The sequence below is a fragment of the Platichthys flesus genome, chromosome 4, assembly GCF_949316205.1.
Source record: "Platichthys flesus chromosome 4, fPlaFle2.1, whole genome shotgun sequence".
NCBI classification, from domain to species: domain Eukaryota; kingdom Metazoa; phylum Chordata; class Actinopteri; order Pleuronectiformes; family Pleuronectidae; genus Platichthys; species Platichthys flesus.
The window spans coordinates 15,580,389-15,605,473 of record NC_084948.1 but is presented as its reverse complement, the minus strand read 5'-3'; the positions used below and the strand labels follow the sequence as shown (position 1 = coordinate 15,605,473).

Below are 25,085 nucleotides of genomic sequence, written 5' to 3'. Positions count from 1 at the left end.
GCCCATGTGTTTAATGTAGAGATTGTAATTTACAGTGTTGTTGAACTTGACCACAACATATTGTGTTTTGTCTTTACAAATATCAAGGGGAAAGAAAAGAAACACATTCTAATACAACGTAGTCCAGTCCAGCAACACTAACAATAACTTATTAATAATAAATATAAAATATAATATAATAACATTCATCTTGTTATATTAAAATCCTCTGGTAAAGTTTTAACACACAGGACCATTGAACGGTTCCTAATTCTAGAACTTGTGGCAGAGCTGTTGTAGTGGATTGCATTACATCACATAATTAAATGATTGTATTGATTGTTATCATGATCAAGTTACTGTGACCCAGATTTCAGTTCCTACACTGAGCCTTGTTAAAAGTCCTGTGGTGTTCCTCGTTGATCGAGCACATTGTGTGCAGCCTGCACGGAGCCTGTTTGGACGGAAGAGAAATCAGCAGTGACAGATGAAAAAGGTCACGAGCCGTACTCTGATGCTTCCCCTCACCCGGACGAGCCAATGTTGCTGTTCTGAAAAGGTTGATAGCCTCAAACCTCGGTGCAGTTTGACTGGAGAGAAGCTCGGCGGACTGTTTAAGAACCGAGGAGTGGGCCTGCCGGGACCGCTCTGATCGCTGTGCTTCAGAGCAGCGCAGGGAAAGAGTTTGATAGAGCGCGTAGCGAGTAAAAACCTGAGAGAGATTAACACTAATGAGCTGTGACTCTGTCGTGGAGCGATCGGACTGTTAATGATGCTCTGTTGTTCTGCTCCTCACCCTTTCTCTCTCACACGCACACATCTGTATGCACTGAGGGATTTATACGAGCATCACCTCCATCCCTCTGTTCAGCCTCTCTCCAGCCTGGGTTTTTGTTTTTCCTCCTGCTTCTATTTAAGCTGGGATCTGAGCACATTTGAATTGGACAGCTGGAGCCGCAGATACCTGAGGTTGTTTCAGGGAATTTTCACGTGAATAAGACGCAGCAGGATTATATCAATTGTAAAGCCTAAAACACCTCCGAGAGCCACAGAAAAAAACAGCCCCGTGTCAGGCTGCTTTAACCTTGGCAGGCTCTGCTTTGTCCTCTGTTACTTTCAACATCCACACTGAAACGTTTTCCTCTAAACTTGATCAATTATTGATGGGTGAAACCAGCATGAAGGAGAAAGTCAGGGTACATCTTCCTCACGGCTGCATGACAGCAAAAACCATGTCAGCGGATGAAATGCAACTGTGCTCATGTGCACCCATTATTATATATATATATATATATATATATATATACTCACACTATATGTGTGGGTGAGAGGGAGAATTGCAGTGCATCAACAACAGATTTGGAAAACAGAGTGAAGATGTAACAAAAGGACGGAGCAGAGCGCAGGGTGGGAAGTCACAGAACAATAATGAAAGTGAGAGAAAATAATCAGTTTGGACACCTCGCACACAAACCCACACAAAACCAACCTAAGACAATCTGAGACTTAGTTGTTTCCGCCAATGAATTCGTTACACAGGTCTTCCTACTTTGGATCACTTCTGAAAATATTTTTGGGTGCAATGCTTTTATGAACTTTTGACTACTGGTTTTATTCTGTAATCTCCATTGTTTCTCTCTGTAAAGCACTTGTAAGTATGTCAAGAAAAAGCGCCAAATAAATAAAGCTTATCAGAGGTTTATTATTATGAGAAAAACGTATTCGTTCTCTATGTCTACATGAACTAAATCATCCACAGTAGAGTTCATTCTATCATAGTTAATTGTAAATAAACACTTTTTTAAACCATTATCAGACAAAACATATTGAAATATGGTCTGATACGTTAACTATAGATTGTATAGAGAAGATTCATGACATGACGTTTCCCAAAAGTTGAGCTGAAGTGCTTCAATTGCCCCCTGGCTGCTAGATGGACTATTGGTCATAAATCCTGTCTCCTCCATGTTAGAGGATGGGACACCAGCCAAAATAAAAAGTCAAAGTACAGAGTAATTTCCCCCCAAAAATGTTATCTGTTATTTTTAGGTAGTTTATTGTTCAAGGGTTAATTGTGACGATATTTCTGGAAACATGATTGACAGCTGGGACTGACTCACAACTTGTTGAGCAAAAGGTGGTACCGTGGATATCTGGGCTTCATTTCTGGATAGTGGGAGGAAGTGCAGAGGTGTTGTCTATTACAGTCTAAGGTTCCTTTAGTTGCTTTAGTTGTTAACTGTTTTTAGATTTTTCTTTCAGCAGTCTCTGTCGTTACTTTGGGAACACATTGATCTGCAGCAGTGATCCCACCTCTGTACTCTGGGTTTTTATTTCTGGAAGAATGGAGATACTTTGACAAGAATGGGTCTTGGTGTAAATGACTGCAGTGCAGACGGGAAATCAGCGAAAAAACGCTGTTAGATAATAATCGCTCAGGCTCCCTCTCTCACGCTTCCTGGTTTTGTTTATTTTCTTTTTTTATTTCAGTTTTTCACAGATCCTTGTACCAGCAGCCCCTGTCTCCATGGAAACTGCAGCCGGAGCAGCAGCGGGGGGGAAGAGGGGGGGCCGGCCTTCACTTGTGAGTGCAGCGAGGGCTACGAGGGGGAGAGGTGTGATCAGATCCTATTGGACCTGCCGGCCGCTGACTGGGACCCTGCCACCCCCTCAGATCCTGGCCTGGCTACCCCTGTGGCCTCCACCACCGCAGCTGCCACTCAGCCGTCAGAGCCCACCGACTCTCCCACCACCACCACGCCAGCTGCTCCCACCCTGCCGCCATGGCAACCCAAACCTGGGCAGAGGCTGCTGGTGGTGCCGTGGGAGGCAGACAGGGTGAGATAACTTCCCCGATAAATTTTAAGCTTCTGTGGGTTTTGTCTTTAGCATGTTTCCAAAGAAGTGATGGGTTGTGCGTGTTTGTGTGTCTGTTTCAGGTGACAGAGAGTCTGCACTGTGTGAGTCCTGAGCTGTGTGAGCTGACATCAGGAACTTTGACTGTATCTCTGGAGGTGCCTGAAGAGACAGCTGTAAAGTAAGAGCACCCTTCAGGACCTTTATTAAATGACTGATATCCCCTCAAAGCAGGACTGGGTTAATCAGGTTTGGGTCACTGGGCTTCATTTACCTTTGGGCCCCCATTTATCAGTAGTTTCTCCTACTATCTTTACCTTGTACAGGATCCTGTAGCCTACAGTGGAACTTCCCATTAGGTGCAGTGTACACGTCAGACTACACGTGACATTTTCATTACATTTTGCCCAGGGATCCAGAATTAAAGTTAAACTATGAAACTTTTTTCCCCAAAATAGAAGCAAAAATATAGTTTGATGGTTCACTGATTTGGAATATGGAGAATAGTGCCACTTCCATTCCCACTCCTCACTCTCCTAAATTCTCCTATAAGACATATTTTATTGATGGTGATGATGTTTGCAGCTTAAACGTCTAATACTTAACTTCAGCTACTTGGGGTGTCTGAATCAAAACAATAACAAAACCCAAGTTTGATGACTTTGTGAAGCAGCGTGGGATCATGGGAGATGTTGTCTTCACCACCATCACTTTATATATATAAAGAATAACTTAGATTATGTTAAAATATGATGCCTTCCCTCTAGAGCTGATTTGGTTTGTCCTTTTTGGGCTACTGTAGAGACATGGTGGCGCAAACCCAATAATAATTTTTGGAGCACTTAATTAAAAGTTGAGTTAATAAACCTGTTTCACATCTTAGCTGATTGCAGCTTGAACAATTAAACTTGAAAAGCAAGCACACGATTGAACTGCCTAACTCAAAAAAACTGCTCCTTTTCAGATTCAGATCAACAGGAACAACAGCAACGCATGTTTGTGCAGAAAACTTTCTGCATAGTCATCACAAAGAAAAAAATACTTAAAATAGAATCTTCTTTGTGCAGCATTTTATCCACATCCTTACAATGCTGCAACTCATGTTGACAACACCACAGCTTGTATTTTTTGTAACTAATGACCTTCCATGAGAATCTCCTAACCCCCTGGCACAAAAGACGCTGTTCTACACCACTCCAGGTGTATTGCATTTTTCCAGACCATGTTGGCTCATAAACAATACTACAATGGTTCGATGAATCAGGGTCAATGAATAATGCAGAAGCTTTGGTCAGTGTCAATTCTTAGATGCCCTGGATGGCACGTTTAGAGACTGGAGGCTACGAGCTGAAAGTGAATCAACTGCTGCTGCTTTGTTTTCATACTGTGTAATTATACAGGACACCTGAGCACGCACAAGGATGCAGGCGGTGAAGGACGCTCGTATGCAAACACACTCATGCCACTTGGAAATGAGGCAGGGATCAAAAAGTGACATGGATTTAGAGACGCTGAAAATAAAAAAATACAGCTCCTGTGTCCTAAGGAGACTCAGAGTGGTTGTCATGCTGCTGCTGCTGCTGTGTGTGCAAAGAATAACACATACAAGCAGAATTGTAGGGAGGAATATTAACAACACTGATGACTATAAGTAATATGAACAAAATGTCCACTGCAAGGACCATGATCTAAATTAAGTTCAAGGAAAATGGTTTCATCCCAAAAAAACTCCCGTTTCAGGGGGACAGCACTTTACGAAAGTTTATTTGAATTGAGATAGAAAATACTCCCAAAAAATTATAAAATTAATCTTTGCAGTAATCTAGGTCATCGTCTTACAGAACCATCCAAATCCAAACCAAATGCTTCATTTTAAATTGAACCAGTTCCCCAGATATCTGAGCTGCTCATGTCGTCCCTCTGGCTGAGTCCAGACACCCTGCAAACCCAAATCTCATTTCAGCTGTGAGCAGACATTTCTGTCCCTGCTCGTAGATTCACCTTCAGGCTCAGCTTCCTCCTCACCTCAACATTTAAGGACAGCCGTCGTGTCGATCCGTTAACAACTCGCCCTCACTCAGTGAACATGACCTTAGATATATCCTCCTGTAGCCTGAACTAAACTATGCCTCTGAGGTCTTTTCTGTCCTCAAGTAGGACGCAATGTCCAGTTACTTTTATTTTCTGGTTCCAAACTTTAGGAGGCATCATCTTCTAAAAATAAATCAAACAGCTCGTCATTAACACTTGAGTGTGTTGCTACTTGCGAGATGTCTGATATAGTAATTAACACGTTTAAGAGTTTATCACATCATCCAGCTGCTATTTTAAACCTTCACTTTCTCTGCAAAGTACTTTCAGCCGCATCTCTGTTGGGATTGATAATTATTGTTATTTATTCAAGCACAAATTAGAACAAAAAATACACAGAAAGAGCGAAGGGCTGAGATGATAATTTCTGGTTTTCTATTTGTTTTTATTAAAACGAAAATGGTTGTATCAGGTGTGGGAATGAGGTTAGAGGGGTGCTTCAAAACATTTCACTGGTGAGGAGCCTCATTGAGTTTCTTGAGCATCCTTCTTACCGCTCTAGCTCTTCCGCAACCTCTTGACCATATGGTCGCTCTCTTACCACGACCCGGTGTGGTACCTCAGCTTGACGCCAGTGTTTGTTTGACTGGCAGCTGCTGGAGCTCAGCATCTCTGGAAGGAAACATCGTCTGTGTTGTTCTTCTCGCTTTGCCCAAGAAAACAATCTCATTAGGGGATTGTGGGAATGTTGACCTTCAAACGGTGTGTCCTCCTAATGGCTGTTATCCGTGTATAGCTGTTTTGATGTCACTCATGTATTCTTAGATTTCAATCCTTGCTGTGGTCAGAAGACTCTACATTTCAGTTGATTAACTATAATGAAACCTCATCAGTTTGACTTGTTTTCTGCACTAACATGTGTCCAGAATTAGAAAAATGTAAGGTATTTTATCAAATAACCCTCAACCATCCTTTTGATAACCAGAGAGCTGCAGCTCAAAAAGAAATGGATGACTTGAGACAATTTTGTCATTTGGATTGTTCCATCTGGATAATTGGCATAAAGTTAAGTCTATGTTATATCTCTATGAACCTCAATAATTCAAAAATGTTATCTACAAAATGATGAACATTTGTTTCTTCTTCAGTTTGTTCTGGTCCATTTTGGTCTTTCTCTCTGATTTGACCAAATGTCTGTGGTCCTGATGAATGGGTGCCCCCCATCCCAAACTATACTGCCGGTATTTGTAGATGAGGCACACAGTGAACCCACAGGAGGCAACATCCTCCCCACTGAGACACTCCACCAGTTGCCATCACTCAGCATATGACTCCTTGGTGTAACAACAAACAGCATCTGGCCTTTAACCAACAGCTCTGGGGTCAAACATGGGTGAAACACTGCCCATCAATACAAAACCTTCAAAATTAAGAAAAATGAAAACCAAGAGAATCAGGTCATCTATCTTGCTAATATAGATTTTGTTTACTTTTTAATACTGTTTAAAATGCCCATATAAGTGCTCACTGGCTGTGCTACGTTAAGTGGATTGTATTTCTTATATTCAACATATTTGTTGCCCGTTGATTGTTTATACTTTGAATATTCCAAACTTCCAGTATAACTGCTGGAAGAGAAGCTGAGAATTGTGACCAGTTAAAACCATTCGATGGCAGCCGGCACTAAACTCAAGAAACATAAACCAGAGCTACCATCATCAGATCCTCTTTCTGAATCTCCTTCCCATGTATCTCCTCATCCTCCACCCTCCCATCCCTTTCATTTATCTCACCAGGGTGGTGGTGAATGCCAGCGGAGCTCCAGAGCTTTGGCGATTGAATGAAGAGGGTTACCTCCGTTCGTCCATTTCCAACGGCACTGTGGTGTGGTTCCTGCAGGCCCCTGATGGACTGGTGGTGCCAGACCAATCGCTGCCCCTGGGACAGAACTACTTCCTCAGTAAGACTCCTCCAATCTCCTGAATTATACCGTCATTGACTCCTTTTGGATATAGAGAGGAGCCTCATTGTTCACCAAGAGGCGTGAAGAGCCTGACGGGGGAAACTTTTATAGGCCCTTTATTTCATACTGTCACTGTGCAGGGTTTTATTTGACAGTTTGATATTCCAAAAAAAGATACATTTGTGGTTTTAACCACCTCAATATAGTTTTACATCTTCATTCCACAGGCTTGTTTCCGGAGCTTGGTCACTAAATCAAACGAGAGCCTCGCTTCGGATTGGTCTACTGTTTCCTCAGTGACGCACATCAAGGCCAAGCGTAGCTGATGGATTGTGGCTTTATTGTAGCTTGATAGAACTCAGTGGTAAAAGCTGCAGCCCAGGTGAAGCCTGCCAAAATAAAACTGTCAACCACATTATTTTCAAAGCTCTGACATCCATTTACTGTGAGTTTGCAGCCATACACACAAACAATCAGGTCAGTCGAATAATAACGATATGAAGATAAAAGGATAAAACAATAATAAGTCATTCATATTCATTTTTTTTTCAATCGTTTTCCTATTCTACACTGTTTTTGTCTTGATCTCAGCCTGTATATGTGTTTTCATGAAGGACTTTGTTCACCTTTTGTTGTTTTAAATGTATTAAATAAATAAATTGACTTCAATTGATTTCAATAATAGAGACCAAATGAAAATATAACAGATTTGAGATAAACAATAAGAGAAGCCAAATTCGTCGAGGCTGGATGATGGATCAGTGAAAGAAGGCAGAGCTGAGGTGACATCACAAAGCTACAGTATTCTCAGATTTTCTAAATATGTGTATTTCTTTGTTTGCTTTGATACTTTCCAGTATTTATATAGAACATAAACCTTTAATTTAATTTTAATTTAATTTAATTCATAAATTATTTCTAAGACGTATCATTTTCTTCAATATGGGGACATTTATTGGATAAATGTGTTTTTTCTCATCATGAATGAAATGCCATGAAATAACTGAAAGTAGTTTAAACACTAAGGAGTTAATGAGAAATGTGTTTTATCAAATTAATCATTATCCCTATTTAAACCAGATTAAATTCAGAGAGATGGAAAATGTTTCGTATAAATGTTCTCCTTTTATTATCTCTGGTTTTATTCTTTAATTTGTGCCATAGTTATCCTACAAGAGTAGAGAGGCTGAATAGAAAACGTCCGGAAACCTCTCCAAATAGCTCATTTACAACTGAGCCAAAAACATCAGAGGATGAATGAATTTGAATAAATTTTATTTATAGCGTTTATTCCTTGCAAATCATTGGGGACAATCACATAATATTTGCATATATGAGTCAGAATATTATATCTGCAGATTGAAAAAAATATATTTATGCAATGAGCCATCTGTATTTTAATACAGAGCTTCACACAGCTGGGGTAAAGACCGGGATGTGAGCTGCAGTGAGTGCTGGAGGGGGGTGAGTGTAGTCTCACTCTTTGACTGAAGGGCTGGCTGACCCCTGTGTGGGCTCCACATACCTGATGCTGTTCCACTGCCTGTCTCCTGACCTTGACATGTCTGTGGCAACGCCGCCGCCGCTTCACCAGGGAGAGACAGTGGAGATGACATTGGGTAGTTAAATCAGAAGGAAGGGAGGATAATGGAGGTTGGGGGAGAGGAAGAGTCAGATAAGGAGAGAGAGAGAGAGAGACGGGAAAGAAGAGGAGGCAAGACGAACAGGGATTAGAGAAAAGGACAGAGGAATAGAGAATTTAGAAGGAGGGAAGAACGAAGGTCAAACTGCAGGAGAGGGGAGAAATGACACGTTCTCTCTGCTTCTGCAGTCAGGCTGGATTCTAACTGAGAAATGGTTCAAACCACAAACTCACATGTTCACTTAATTTCAATTATGTGGCTTGCAGACCTGAGGGCGTGTGACCTTACGTACGTAAGCTCGAGTCGGGAAAACCGGTGCATAGCGTCATCAAAGAGGGAGGAGCCACGCGGTGACATTGCATTTCCTTCTCCACACGTGTCTGAGAGTCGTCGACGCGCTTTCACGGTTCGAAGGTGCAGTGACTCTGCAGGTGCTAATGTGATGTCATTGGTCTGACGATCATTGGGTCACAGGTGACAGAGGAGCACACGCTGTTGGATCAGCTCTCTGATTGGCTGAGGAGCTGACATCATCAAGGCCTCGTCACTGACTCACAGCTCATTGGCTTCAAGTGCTCGAAAAATGTCAGTTAATATTCATGATGAGGGTATTTTTATCCCAGTGCCTGTGTGGCTGTCAGCTTTGATTGAAGATGTAAGATGTTTAAGACTTATAGACCCAGAGAGAGTCGAGTCGGTGAGACACACGCTCTATTTTGGTCACAACAGCTTCAGAACTCTTTTAGTTTCTTTCTTTTGAAGCAAAGTGTTTTTTTCAGGAGAGGAGTCAGGTAAAATCTGCTCTAAAACACCTGCTCAGGCTGAGTTTCTAGATTCATGACAGCTTTCAAGGCTGCAGGCTAAATGCTCCATGTTTTGTTTTTTTTTAAATACCCCCCGCCCCCCTTAAAAGTCAGTGTTCAAGGTCAATACAAGCGGCTACATTAATTCATTGAGTATTTGGTGTAAGAGATGTACAAATATAGTCTAAATATGGCTGCCAAATTTTCAAAAAGGTATTAAATCGTTTTCTGAGACAATAAGTGATTTTTTCCAGGGGGATGCAACTATTCATCTCAACAGACCACCTGTCAGTAAGAAGAGGGGAGTCAGATTTCCATGACACTGCAATGCACTTCTTAGCCACACATAGAGCAACTTCAATGAATTTGAGTTGTGCATTGGTTAGAGAACAAAGTTCAGGGTCCACTGGAACATTTTCTCCCGTGATCCCTGTTAAAGTGGAGCAGATATCATGCCAGAAAGACCTAACTTTCATACACAGCCAGGTACAATGCAAAAAGGAACCAACTTCAGTATCACATCTAAAGCACATTTCTGACAGGTTAGATTTGAATGAGTGTAATTTTTCTGGGGTAAGATATAATTGATGTAGAATATTATAGTAAATCAATCTGTAGCGGGCATTGATAATAGTTGAAAAGCTGTTTTGACATGGTTCTGTCCAAAATTGTTTGTCAATTGTAACATTGAGATCTGACTCCCACTTCATTCTAGACTTATGCAAACCTGGTTTTTGGCCTTCATTCAACAACAGGCGATTCATTTTAGAAATAAATTTATGTGTGTTCCCATCACAAAGAAATTTTTCAATATCATTCATAACAGGCAGAGTCATTTCAGGACCCAAATTAGCGAACAGAAAGGATCTTAATTGGAGATATGTTTATAAACATGGACGACATTATGGATTTCCACCTGGTTGGCTGCAATTTAGGTCAATCAATCCCGCCTCATCCATATTAGTGGATGGGGTATGGACCAGACAAAAGTCACACATGTTAAATACCTTTTTCTCTAAGATGGTTTCTTTAATATCAGGTAGTTCTAATCAAGCTGATGTTGACATTGTTCCTACGAGTTTGGTTTGAATTAGTTATTTGATGTGATGCTCATGATTGACAGCTGTACAGACTCTGGCCAAGATGGCGGCGTTCATATCTGGGATATTTTGGCTTCATTTCTAGATAATGGGAGAAAGTGGGGACATGTGAGTTAACATGCTGATCTTTAGCAGGTATAATGTTTGTAATTTCTCCTTCTTGGTGTAACATTATAGCTAACATGGGCTAATTAGAACTGAACAAAAGTATATCATGGCGTTTCTTGGAATAGTTGAAACCACAAATGTTAGCTTCCTAGTGACACTAGTGCGAAAGGTCGGGGATCACGACAACCTGATTTGTTTAAATATTTCTCACTGATCAGGATATTCATCCTCAGAGCAACAACATTTGAACGACTGACATATGTGCATTCAAAAGTTGTGTCAGGTAAATACCGTAATCATGAAGTTTTTTCCTGTATATTTGTCCTCTGTATGTAAATATCTACCGATTACAAAAGAGACTCAGTGAATGAGACCCTCCTTTCATCTGTGTTAGGTGTGATGCATGTGGGCGCCCCCACAGCCCCGGAAGTCACCCTGCGCCTCAACCTGACGGTGAAGGCCAGCAGCTGTGTGGAGCCCGGCAGCAGCTTCAGTGACCCTCAGTGCTCGGGGAAAGGCCAATGTATCACACAGCCCTCTGAGGTGAGAGCTCCTCAAAAGTTTCCTCTTATCAAGAAAGCATTTGAATGTAAATGTGATTGAAGCTGAGAGAGACACTGGAGGAAAACAGTGTGGTGTGTTTTTATACTTGAATAGAAAATCGAACAGTAGGATCATTTAATACAAGTTTGTTTGTTGAGGTCATCTATAAAGAAACCGATGCATTTGTACATATTTGGTGATTAAATGATATTCACCTTTCTTCTTGCTCTTTGTATACACCTGGTCTAAGCTACCACACACCTTGTAACCATAGTGCAAATGCAAAATAAGCAAAACAAAGTTTCCTTATAATTATTACATTATACTTCAACATCAAAACTGCAGCTGCATCATTACGTTCAGTGATGCATCATTATTCACAAAGAGCAGAAAAAAAACTTTCCTCGGGTTTCACTTAACAGCAGAGACCAGGTGCCAGGAAGAACAAAAATAGAACAACAACCATAACACAACAGCAGAGCAACAAAATGAAATGCCACAACTAACAGCAGTGTAGTTGATTGGATATTTTTACTTACATCGGGGGAGTTTTAATCGGAATTTGTTGCTGTTGGTCAATAATGAGCATGAGTTTGCTCATGAATAATTAGATTTATTGTTGTGACATGTGAAATGTGTGTGTTTGTGTTTTGCAGAGCACTTTCTTCTGTGAGTGTGAGGACGGCTACACTGGAATCTTCTGTGAGGAGTTTGACGCCTGCCTCCACCGGCCGTGTCACAACAACGGCACCTGCACTGACGTGAGACAGGGAGGGCAAGGCCGCAACTTCACATGCAGCTGCACTTCAGGTGTGTGTGTGTGTGTCTGTCCATGTGTACTTTATGCCAGTTCTAAGTGTTGAGATCTACAGTTACACATGTTTTAAAGCCCAACGGAGATTCATAGCCTGACTGTTTGTTCTCTGATGGTTTGATTAAAGCTGTGCAGAAACCCCTAATTTCTATATAAGTTTAAAAGTGTGTTTAAATCTTTGCTCTTGTCAGATTTATTTTAGCAAGCCTCTAGATTCTAGTCTCTGATATGAAGGTAAATGTCAGAGGTGGCATCTGAAGGCCCGCCATGTCCTTACGGGGAACTGTGCTAACAAGCCCTGTGAGAGTGGAAAATGAGAAAAACAAAAAAAAATATTTTTCTGATTTAGTATCACAAGGTGGCTCAAATCAGTGCATTTTTGTATTTAATTATTAATTGTATTTGATCAATAATACAGAAACAAAAAAATAACTCAAGAAAACACGATTCCAGTTGTAGATGTTTGTACACTGTGAACCAAATGATGGTAAAGAAAAAACTATTCCATAATGTCATTGTTCAATAGATTAGTGTTTTATGATAAGATAAGATAAGATAAGATAAGAATAAAGAAATATAAGAAGAAATATAAAATGGTAACATCAATAAACGTAATAAATACAATGTATTCACATATAAAAATTGAAATAATATACATGTGAACAAGATATATGTACATTTGTTTTGCATATGCTCTGTGTTGCACGGTTAAAATCTGTCATTTACTCACCTGCCATGTGTAAGATAACATCTGTATTGTGTATTTAGGAGCAGGAGTTATTAGCCTGTAAACCAACATGAAGATTTAGCATAAACAAATGAAGTATGTTGAGATGTGAGTATGTTGCTCAGGTTATGAAGGGGAGCGCTGCCAGTTGCTGGTCGACCACTGCCTCTCTCATCCCTGCAAAAATGGAGCCACTTGTTTCAGCAGCCTGGCGGGGCCCAGGTGCTACTGTCCCGAAGGTAGGAGCCGCACTACAGCATGTTTGTGTGTGTGTGTGTGTGAGTGTTTGATTGTGTTTGAGATGCAAATTAGTTTAGCTGGCAGAAATACTGACAGAGGTACTGACTGCACATGATTTCAGTTTTTTCAATATTTTTTTTTTACATTCTGATGCAAATTCATATTCACCATTTAATAAGGCTGTGTGTGTGTGTGTGTGTGTATATGTGTGTGTGTTAAACAGTATCTGTGCCACCGCGATGCTTAATTTAAACCTTCCTCTTCTATTCTAATTAGTCTCCATAGCCTCACTGACCTGCATCAGCCTCTCTGGGGAAATTTGTGACTGCAACACTTCTGCAGAAAAGCATTTCTCTCGTTTGCGATGAACACACACAATGTGCCGATGTAAACAGTTGCGTACAGACTGCTTGTGCAAACACACATGCAGAATACAGGGGGGGAAAGGAGAAGTTAACAATGGACCTCGTCACACAATCACCCGATGGTACAGCTCGCACAGGTCTGTTCATTCTCATTGTGCAGGAGGTCTCAGTCATACTGGAACTCCTGGCTGTATTGTGAATGTATGGCTGCCACCCCCCCCCCCCCCCCATAAAAAACCATGGTCACTAAAGCTGAAAATATTTCACAAACTACCTTCTGTTTGTTTACTTTCATAAAATGAGGGAATCAGCTCTGTCAGCGGGGGAGAGAGCCGTGCCAGCGACCCTTAATTAGTGTGAGGAGATTTTGTTGAAAGGGCGCCTTCAGAAATCTCATGGGTTTATGAGATAATGCTCCGTCTGAGCTGAACTTGGACTTTTGGAGAAATTACCAATCTGTGTGTTTATTTACAGGAGGCAGCAGGTTAAATCAGCCTGTGACACTAAACTGGATTAGATCTTTCAATTTACTTAATTGCCGGAGCACTTGAACAGAATACACCCATAGTTAATAATGCTCTGAACAAATTGGGCCATAATATACATGTTTATATCAAGCCATGTTTTATGGAATGATTCAATATGACAGAATATAAGGAAACACGAACTGTATATAATGGACGACATGTTGGCTCCTCAAAAGTGAAGGCAGGGATATTTACATAGATGCAAGTTGTTTTTCAAATTTTTTAAATGATCAATAACTAGAGTTGAGTTCACTGATCCAATCAGGGCAGGCAGGTAATATTAGGACCTGAAATTGTGAAGTACCTATCCTCTACTTCCCCCTGGATCTATCCCCTGATCCGGATCCACGCCAAAATTTATAGGATTCTTCCATGACCCGTATCGCAACCTTCCCCCAAATCCAGTGGTAACCACTTCTGTAGTTTTTGCGTATTCCTTCTAAATATCTAACAAACTAATTAAAACATAATCTCCTTGGAGGAGACAACAACTAATTTGATGATGAAGCGATTCAAAGTTCGATCATTGACCTTGAGTGTCCATCAGGTATCTGTTTATATTTTTCGTCACATACAGTAAATGATGTCAGCGAACACCTTCAGACATGTGTACAAAACACATGTGGCCTAAAGTTAGGTTATAGCACAGCGGTAGTTGTGTTGCACTGTTGCCTCAGCAGAGGAAGGTTCTGATTTTGAACCTGACGACCGACCAGGAACTGTCTGTGTGGAGTTTGCATGTTCCCCACATGTCTCTGTGGGTTTCCTCCTGTCACCTCCAGCTTCCTCCCACAGTCCAAAGACGTGCAAGTTTGGTTAATTTGAGACTCTCAATTGCCTGTAGGTGTGAATGGTGTCTTGTCTCTATGTGTCAGCCCTGCAATACACTGGCAACCTGTGCAGGGTGCACCCCCCCCTCTTGTTAAATATCAGCTGGAATTGGCTGTCCTTTGACTCTGGAGGGATAAGTGGTTTTTATATAATGAATGAATGGATATTCAAAAGTTAATCATTATAATTTAGGGTTGTCATCTGTTCAAGAGTCTTAATGTCACACTCTCAGCACATACACACACATTAACACACACTAACCGAGGAGACAGTGTGAGTGTCAGTACTGTGACTGCCTCCAGTCAGAAGTGGCAGGGCGGGGGAGTGAGAAGGCTGGCAAAATTTAAACTGTTAACTCTTTTTTTTTTAAGAATGAACAGAAGCCTGTATGTCAGCAATGGACAGGTCTCATGTCACAGTGTGTGTCTACCTGTGTGTGTGTGTGTGTGTGTGTGTGTGTGTGTGTGTGTGTGTGTGTGTGTATCTTTAGGTAGAGAGATAGATGTACAAGCAAATAAGCTGAAAACAGAGAAAGAGACGTGGATGTGCCCACAGATCTGCTTACACACAGAAAACATTTTAAATTCAGAGGAAAACAGGGGATTAAACCATGATAGAACAAATACAAACCATCAAATTGCAAATTGCATGCAAGGGGTGGTGGTGTGTGTGTGTGTGTGTGTGTGTGTGTGTGTGTGTGGGGGGGGGGGGTCGTCATCTTTGTGTGTTTGAAAGCGTATAAGAGAGAACGGGAAGACGAGTTGAGGGAGTATGGAGGGAGGCAGAGGAGCGGAGAAAAGAGAGGCTGAAGCAGAACAAAGGAGAGGATGGGAGAGAGGAAGAAGAAGAAGAAGAGAAGAGAAAGCTTTGGAGACTGCTGCAGATCGCTCCTGTCTCTCTGCTGCTGATGATAAACGTTCTCACGCCGTGAAATAAACTCCTGCAGATCAATGGCTGCTTGAGAGGGATCTCTTCAGTAGCTCAATGGAGGGTGCAGTCAGCTCAGGGATTTACTACGACTGTTACTGCATATCAGAGGAGACAGACACACACACACACACACACTATCTCACAGCGAAGCATGTGCACGAAACGCAGCCGCAGTCTCTCTCCTCGAGCTGCAACACAATGGCAGTCCTCATGGGAGGTGAAGACAGAGGAACAGAAGAGGTGAAGAAAAGAGTTTATTTTTAGAAGTGGAAGGAATAGGTGAATGTAGCGGAGGCTAACATAGATAGTGAAGACGAAATCAGTGGTTTCACCACACAGCGTCACTCACACAGGGACATGGAGTGCAAATGCATTGTTCCAGAGAAAAAACAGACACTGGTGCAACACAATAACATTTCTCGCAACAGCAAAAATGATATCTCTGCAGAGATGCTTTCGCTCTGTTTTTCTTTCGCTCTCGCAATGAAGAGGAAAGACAAAAGAAAGAACATTAACTCTGAGGCGGTATGAGACGACAGAATCAAACCACTTCCTGACTCTTTATTTATGAGTAAAAATGTATTTCGGTAAAATAACAGCCACAATGAGAAAAACAGAGAGGAACTTAAGAAAGACAGCAAAAAAAGGAATAAATATACACACAACACACACACATCATATAAAAAAACATTCGAATAAAACAGTGGGGAAAAAAAAGTCCACCCATCCATCCTATACAGCTTCTCCTCTTGAGGGTTGCGAGGTGAGCTGGAACTAATCCCAGCTGACATTGGGTGAGAGGCGTGGCACACCATTAACAGGTCACCAGTGTATCACAGGACATCTGATGTATTACTTTAGACATGCAGGTACATCACATACAAGCAGGCTGTTCCTGATTGTGAGGTTTCAAGGGCTTTTAATGTGACCCTCCACCACCACTGTCTTTCACATCTTTAATCATTTCTACAACTGCTTTGACAATTTGGGGAAGGAGTGTGTTTGCTTTCAAATCTCAGCATAAATTGTGGAGACGTCTCTTGTGTGCAGCTAAACCAACCAGAGATTCTCTATGATTCTCTGTGAGCTTATTTGCATTAAGACGTGAACTTAGTGGGCTGAGGGGTGGGTGCAATTCCCTGCAACAATGGATGTCACATAGGAATCACACACCACATTATCTGAATTAACCATAAACCACTGACCGTCCTCAATGTGAACCAACATGTTGCCTGTAGGTTCATTTGTTGACAAAACTGAAGAAGAGTTTCATCTGACGTTAGTTTGCAATATTGATTTTGAAGTAAGCGACAACAGATGTTGACAATGAGACGAGCAGAGTTACTTATCGCGGTAAAGTGAGTCATCGTTTGTGAAAGTCAGTCGCTTCTAAAATTACGATGCTTGTTTATTTGAGTTTTACGGTAGAGGTGCTTGGAGCATCCAAAAGGAGAAAACAGTAAAGCACCAGTACTGTTACATAACAAAGGCTCTGTCACACTTTACTACAAAATGAGACCTGTAATTTAGTGGTTTAGAGGGGAAGGACCCGGTCATAAATCTGATTGGTATTTGGGTGCAGGGCCAGTTAAGGCTTTTAAAATTAGCAATGGAATCTGTCCATTTATCTGATGGTCTATCTTACTCCTCTTGCAGGTTACCAGGGCGCTACATGTGAGCAGAAGGTTGATCCATGCGCCTCCGGCCCCTGTCACAATAACGGGACGTGCTACGCCCAGGGCCCCAGCCCCCTCGGGTTCGGCTGCAGCTGCACAGCAGGCTTCACCGGCCCAACATGCGCCCAGCTGGTGGACTTCTGCGCCCTGAACCCCTGCGCCCACGGTGTCTGCCGCAGCACAGGCAACAGCTACAGGTGTCTGTGTGTCCCAGGTGAGCTGCACTTTCATGTCATCAGTGATTTTGACTGTGGGTGTTGTCGACTTCTTGCTGCACTGTGCGCGTCAGTTCAATTGAGCCAAAGTCAGATAGAGGTCAGATAAAAAATTATCTCAAGCTTCTCGTGACTAATGCTGAAAGTTTTAGGAAGGGCTTGTAAGTTAAGTTTGAGTTGCAGTTGAGTTGCAGTAAATGTTCACATAGCCAAGAATGAATTGAACAAACATAATCAGAACGACTGAGCTCTTAGGCCTGCGATATACTTGCCGTCATCTGTGTGCATGCACGATGCCTGCTCCACGTATCCTTTTTCTGTTTGTTGCTTATGTTGTGCACATCCTCAGAAATTCCACATTTTGTATGCAAGAGGCAATACCCACATAAAGGTCGGGGCAGTAGCGAGTCCTTGACGGGTTTGGTGGTCAGGTTATCAGCGTCAGAAATAGCAAACCACATTGGTAGAACAAGATAAATAAAGCCGTTTCCATAATGCAATTGTACCACCTACAAATTACTTTTTTGTCTGGATGTTAACACTAGCCAAATGTAGACGCTCTCGAGTGTTGCGATCTTTGTTTATGTTATGTTATCTTTGTTTAGTTGCAGAAAGATCTTTTTTTGTCAAATGCACAACAATTACATTAAGCAGTCGCTGGCAATGCAATGCTTTGGTCACATGCGCTCGTATAGCAATGCTCAGAATATTACAAGCAAAACAAATATTAAATAAAATAATATAAAATAGAATGTCAAAAATTTTAAATAGAAAATCAAGTATTTATATCTAAATATATATATACACCTGAAGAAAGGAAATCAATAGTGAAATTATATGCAATAGTGCAAATATGCTACGGTGCTAGTTTAGTGGAGTTATTCCACCAACACTGGTGATACCAGCGCAAGTATGTGAATGATAATGTGCCAGATGCATCCAGTTACCTCCGCTTACATTTGATTAAGAAAATCCTGGGCCTTAGACTTCTAACAAGAAACACTCATTACAAGCTGTGGCTTTAAGATCAGTACTCCTGGACCCTCTGGGCTGTGCGCGCTCATTCTGAAATCCTTCTGTTGCAATTATAAACCTGCTGAATGTTCACATTGTCTCTATCCCCACAGTAAATCAGATTTTACAATGTGCACCTAGGTTAGGGATAAAAAGGAAAGTAACTTGTAGCTCTGACCCAGGCTCTGAGTACCAGTAGATGGATTCTGTCAGACTGATGAGTTATTTTTAGAGCGTGATCATTGGAGCGCTGGTGCTGATGCTCCTATGATGGAATCAATTGAGTGGAATGATGACTTATCATTATCCATCGTCTCGCAATTATCTTGCTGGGACGCTGATAGATGACTTTCCCTGTGGCCCAAATAAATGATTCGACCTCCCGCCTGTCCCACTCCCTCACTTTATACCATCTGTCAGTCAAATGTATAGCAAGTACCAGTCTCGATCAATGCATCTGTTTCCTTCATGGCTACTGCTTCACGACATGGTAATGCAGATGGTGGAGACACAACTCCCATGGTCCCAAACTAGGTCTTTTGTTTTGATAGAGAGACTCCTTGTGGCCAAAGTTACATATTGTGCATTTAACATTGAAATTATAGATTTTTCTGATATTTTTATTGTACCTTCATTGTTAAATCTCTACAGTGACATTTTCTTTATATCCACACGTCGAAAAAATGTGGACTTACAAGAGTTTTTGCTTAACTGAATAATCCATCCTTCACGTTCTTTGTGTTTATTCAGATGCTTTCACTAAGAACAGCTGTTCACTGTTTTCTAATTATTCAGATATATGAAATATTATTCACACCACATCCTCGCTCTTATTTTGTTTTTCTATTTTGCATTTCTTTCATTTTTTTCCTGCCTGTCCTTTTGTCCTTCCTTGTCTTTATCTTCCTGCCGTTTGCCTCACCTCATTTCCCTCTCTCTCTCTCGTCTTCTGATGTCGGGTTCCCGTTGTGAGGCCTTGTGTGTGTCTGTGTGTGTGTGTGTGTGTGTTAGTGTGTACATGTGTGAGTATGTGTGGCTCTGTGTTTATGACGATGTTCATAGGGCAGATGCTGCCATCCAATCTAATGTCTCTACTCAGACAGCCCTGTCTAATGGGGTCGGTGAAATTGGTTAATCGTAATTAGCATCGCAGACATTACTGCGAACACACACATTCACACAGTGTTGTGGAGCAACGGTGACCTTTTCTCCACCTCATCAGAATGCCAGCCGGTGTCTGAGGTGCGAGTGATTGTGTTTGTGTGTGGGCATCCTGGGTGTGAACATTTGCATCTGGTGTGTGTTTGTGAGCACAGGACCACAATAGTTTGTGCGCCTGTCTGCCTCGTGTAGGTGTGAGGACGATGGTGTGGACGGGTTGTGTATATGCCCGCTGGTTGTCTGACAGGAAAAGCCGCCGGGGAGCTGATATGTAGAAGGATCCGTCCTCCACTTTGCTGTAATCCAGCTCACATGAGAGGCTGCCAGGACGCAGAATGCAGTCTTGGAAAGGCACTTGACATTTCTCTGGCATTACACAGAGTGGACCCCAGAGGCTCCAACCAGGCTTCTAATAAATTCCCCCACTCCCTCTCCTTCCTCAAACACACATTAGCTGTGGCCCGGGGAGGCTTTGTTGAAACTTCGTCAGTGCTGGGACCCAGCTGAGACAGTCAGTCAGGTAAAGAGGGAGCACGGAGCTAATGAAAACATATTGTCTTACTAGCCATGGACGGACTGGAGAGACATCGGCCCCCTGCTGGTCTTGGGTCTCTCAGTTGTAGATGGTGGAACATTACTGAGCTGGAATGTGAGATGAATGCATTGACAAACTTTACAGCTATTTGTCAGAATGATTACTGCTGATTGAAATACACAGCGAAAGTCATTTTATTGTCAGAGACTGACTTGCTCACTTTAACTTGCGGTCCCACCTGGGTCCCTGAAGCTGTAGCCGTCCAAGTAGCTACCAACTGTAGGAGTGCAAATAAAATACATGCACTCAGCTTTGCCATATCTTCTTTTCAACACACTTTTTTCTTTGAGGATAAACAGAAGAGGCACGATCGTCTGATCCTCCTGCACTGACCATGTTTTCAGACGATGCAGGCGTATTCTGCTTCAGTACACAGCTGCCATCCCATGGAAAACACAGAGCACTGCATGTCATTTGACCTCATGTCCAATGACATCGAAACTCAGGACAGGTCGTCTTTAACTTATGGCTGTTAAAGGAGTTTTATCAGAATATCCAAAGATGGAGATGTGTGTCTGACTTTCAGTCTCTGTGTTGTTTTGTGCATTTAAGTTATTTCAGATCACATACAAGGGAAATTATAGATCAGGAACATGTAACTCATTCAGGTTAATGCTGCAGATAAAAATCTCCTGACACCATCATAGACAAATGTTATGGTTGCACTGCAATGTCACTGCAGTGCGAACTGTGAAATAGAGGAAAAGAGCTGATTAAAGTGATGTAATTTGTAATAAATTCTGATTTCCTGAGTAGGTGGTGGCTGTGTAGTACAGGGATCTTTTATTCAGTTATAACCACATTCACCAAGTCTATTGCTGCTGCTGCGGCATGGTAATAGTGGATTTGAACAATGTGATACAGTACACATGTGTTTACTGTATAACACATGCATAACTAAAAGGATTTTCTCAGAATCAGATCTCTGTCTCTAACTGAATTGAACTACATTGTATTAGGAGGTTTACCGTGCACTGTTCCTCCTCAGATGAATTTCTTAAATCCATCAGAATCAATGAAACCAACTGCTAATCACAGCTAATAAGACACACACATTCAGCACAAACTTTCCATGATCAATAGTTGTTGATTCTCTGATGGTTTGCACCGACAATGCAGTAGAATCACATGCTGCGTGATGAGAGATCATTATTAATATTGATTCTGTTCTGTGTCTGCTTTAGGCTACCATGGCTTGTACTGTGAGGAGGAGTACAATGAGTGTCTGTCGGCCCCCTGCCAGAACTACGCCACCTGCAAGGACCTTATCAACGCCTACGAGTGTGTCTGCACACCACAGTTTGAAGGTATGTGTGGGTGTGATTGAATGTGTGGGATTATTCTTAGTTTTTTTTTTTATTCTTAGACACTTCCAGCTTCACAGTATTTGTGTGTGTGTATGTGTGTTTGTGTGTGTGTGTGTGTGTGTGTGTGTGTGCACTTGGGTACCAATCCAACAGTGGTTCTGGTATTCATTACACATTCACTAACAAGGGACATTTTGAAGGTCATACTTTAAATTATACTAAAGTCACGGCTAAGACCCTGATTTATAACAAACTTCTACAACATCTTCCCAAATTTCTATAAGAATTACTTCAACAATCAGATGGACTGTATCATCACGACGGGATTTCTTGAGTTTCACATAAGAGTTATAGCTGCAAGTGTGCTTGTGTGTGTTAATGTCTGTACTCAGCACTGCCCCTGCAGGCTAGAGCAGGGATTTTAGTGACTCACTTGGATTCTCACGCCTTTTAACACTCCATAATCAGCCGTACTATGGAGGGACTAATGCAAGATGGACATTGTGAAGAAACCAGCCTGTTGAAACATAATTCATGGATTTTATGACAAAATATGTGTGTACAGGTAGACACTGTGAAATCTACCAGGATCCATGTCTGAAGGTGCGTTGCCAGAACGGAGGCCGATGTGAGAGCACGGGACTCAACGCCTCCTGTGCCTGCCCTCCTGGATACCTGGGTAAGCTCAGCCACCATCAGCCTGACAACCAATAGATTAGCTGCCTGTTGTTGATTTTCCAAAAAGGATTCAATAAATAGAAAATACTAGAAAGATCAGAGTTGAGCATCTGATTCCACAAATATTTCTTAAGCGCAATAATAGCGCCACATTACAATTCTGCAATTTGGCACAATTCTTGCACAAGATGTAACTGAACGCCACCCTTCCTGTCCCCTCAGGGGAGGAATGCGAGGTCGACGTCAACGACTGCGAGAGCAACCCTTGTCACCATGGAGGCACCTGCACTGACCAATCAAATGGCTTCACCTGTCACTGTCCACCTGGGTGGGTGGGGCCCAACTGCGAGATCCGTGAGTAATCCTGTCAGAAAGGATCCGCCCAGCTATTAATCTAAACTGAGACCTGTGGAAAGCTGGATGTTTGTGTGTGTGTGTGTTATCAGACCTGCAGTGGAAGCCAGCACACACTGAGGACACTCTGACCAACATGCCACGACACTCCCTCTACATCATCATCGGAGCGCTGTGCGTGGCCTTCGTCCTCATGCTAATCATCCTCATCGTGGGCATCTGCCGCATCAGCCGCATCGAGTACCAGGGCTCGTCTCGCCACGCCTACCAGGAGTTCTACAACTGCCGCAGCATCGACAGCGAGTTCAGCAACGCCATCGCCTCCATCCGCCACGCCAGGTCAGTCACAGGACTTGTATACAAACCTTAAGTGTTGTTTCGGAACAGTGGTGGCACACTTTGGGTATAAGCATCTGGTGTTGTTTGATGTTATATATGTATTCTCATTGTGTAAAAATTGGTACGTTTTAATAATGTGATTTCATGATTACTTGTCTTTCACTCTGATGGTACTCTCAAAGGTCAGTTTGTTAGTCGACAGAACAGTCTGAACCATTGGACTGTTTATAAAGATGATGCATCTCCACTGCCTCCCACTGAAATGAAGCCACAATGTCCCAGATAGGAACGCTGTCATCTTGCACATTTGGAGCCGGTGTTTTTGGAGCTGTCCTGCCGATACACATGCTTGACCATCACGTTTGACTGATTCAAACCAAACCTATCCAAAAGAGTCACACTTGGAAATACATCAGTGGGATTTTTAACTACTTAAAATGACAGAAACCATCTTTGAGAAAAATGTATTTGATGTGTAACTCCATCCACTAACATGGAGGAGGCAGTATTTATGACAAATACTGCAGCCAGCCTATATGTGGCTATTGAGACGATTAGGCTTCACTTTAACTTTGAGGTCTGTGTAACAAGGTGGTGTGTCTACCGATAGCACATAGAATGTAGTATCCAGTGGTATTTAAGCAGACATTCAGGATATCTTGTTCTCTGCTGCATACATTTTTACTCTATTTTATAATAATCTGACTTTACCGATGCACTAATGTTGCAAAATTGAATCTGATGCACTGTTGGTGTCGATGCTTCCTCATTAGATTCGGTAAGAAGGCCCGGCCTGCCATGTACGATGCCACCCCCATCGCCTATGAAGACTACAGTCCTGATGACAAGCCGTTGGTTACCCTCATCAAGACGAAGGATTTGTAAAACACAACCACATACGACTGCATACACACACACAAAAACAAGCACACACAAACATACACACACACATGCATAATGGAAGTCAGTATATAGTATTTAACTATTTCTTATGGAAAGTAACAACTAAATTAAATTGAATGTAAAAAAACAAAAAAATCATACTCTGTAGTTTAAAAAAAAAATAAATCTGGAATTTGATACGTCTATTTTCCTGTCAAAGTCCACGATAAGGCTTTATTGTAGCATAACAGCATTCTTTACATTATAAGTTATTGATGACAGGCGCCATGACATCTAACCTCTGTGTGTGGGTGGAGCCAGAAAACACAGGGGCCCACATCTCTTAGCGTTAAACTGCGACAGCTCTGACAACAGTTCTTACAGGTGTTGTAGAAATAGGTGCACTGCTCACGGGTGCATAAACTGTATCTTTTTTCTATATCTACAATAAACTTCTGCTGTAGGTTGCCTTACTTCGTGCATGGTTAGATTTGATGTTATCTGCATTATTTCAAAAATCTTTTGTACTTGATTGTTTGTTGTTATGTTTTTTTTTTTGTTTTTCATTGCATTGTATTTTTCTCTGTCGAGATTGTGCCAAATATTTCATTTGTTGTCAGTAGATCAAATACATCTATAAAATGCTATAGGCACTGAATTTTCCTTATTTTTAATACATACAGTATTGTCCTGTTATTTACATGCAAGTGTTAACGAATAGCAAAGAAAGTGGGTTTACTGGAGTATTATGACCCTGCCATTGCCACTGTATGTACTTCAGTGATATTTAGGATAATAGGTAGTGTAGGTATATTTCTCAGTGCACAGACACATAGTGGGTTTTACTCAGTCCACCTGTTAATCCCAAATGTACAAATTCACCGATAGTATTGGCAGTGTAGAATAGTTTCTGGATGACAGTTTCTCTGTTGGAGTGGACGAAGGGGAGGAGGAAGAGGAGGAAGAAGGATGATATCTACTCCAGAATATTTGTGCTTCTGTGTTCTGCCAATGGAAAACTCTGTGCAGCTGTGTTGTTTCCCACCCAAGGTCAAGAGAAGTTTTACCGATACGTTCAGCTGATCCTCTAATATTTTCTTTCTCTCATTTTAAGCACAGCAGCCACATGATTACCTATTATCTATGTTGAATGATATAAACAATAAAGAATCAAGTGAACTTAGACTACAGTAACTCTCCCGGTGTCTTGTGTGGATTCTGGGGAAACCTCTATTGTCTCTTGTCACCGACGACGACATAAAGTTGTGGTATCTGCTTTTTCTAAATGAGTACGAATGTAGAAGTATCAATCAATAAATCAACCAAAGCTGCAGGCAAGATTTTTTATTATTATTATATTTATTGGGAAAATGAGGGTTTAAATACAGTGCATTCAATATTTCC

The 25,085-nt window shown here is 41.7% G+C and overlaps 1 protein-coding gene across 2 annotated transcripts in view; it reads left to right on the top strand.

Moving 5' to 3' along the window:
• The window catches only part of dner (delta/notch-like EGF repeat containing), a 51,426-nt gene extending 26,555 nt beyond the window's left edge, over nucleotides 1-24,871 (top strand). For both annotated transcript variants that reach the window (XM_062385239.1, XM_062385240.1), the window contains exons 2-13: nucleotides 2,470-2,817; nucleotides 2,919-3,016; nucleotides 6,663-6,826; nucleotides 10,878-11,026; nucleotides 11,683-11,836; nucleotides 12,693-12,806; nucleotides 17,117-17,350; nucleotides 21,306-21,428; nucleotides 21,994-22,107; nucleotides 22,329-22,460; nucleotides 22,553-22,799; nucleotides 23,573-24,871. In XM_062385239.1, the coding sequence (XP_062241223.1) occupies nucleotides 2,470-2,817; nucleotides 2,919-3,016; nucleotides 6,663-6,826; nucleotides 10,878-11,026; nucleotides 11,683-11,836; nucleotides 12,693-12,806; nucleotides 17,117-17,350; nucleotides 21,306-21,428; nucleotides 21,994-22,107; nucleotides 22,329-22,460; nucleotides 22,553-22,799; nucleotides 23,573-23,684 (1,989 nt within the window). In that variant the 3' untranslated portion in view covers nucleotides 23,685-24,871. The remainder of the gene's footprint in view (nucleotides 1-2,469; nucleotides 2,818-2,918; nucleotides 3,017-6,662; nucleotides 6,827-10,877; nucleotides 11,027-11,682; nucleotides 11,837-12,692; nucleotides 12,807-17,116; nucleotides 17,351-21,305; nucleotides 21,429-21,993; nucleotides 22,108-22,328; nucleotides 22,461-22,552; nucleotides 22,800-23,572) is intronic.
• The last annotated feature ends 214 nt before the right edge of the window (nucleotides 24,872-25,085 follow it).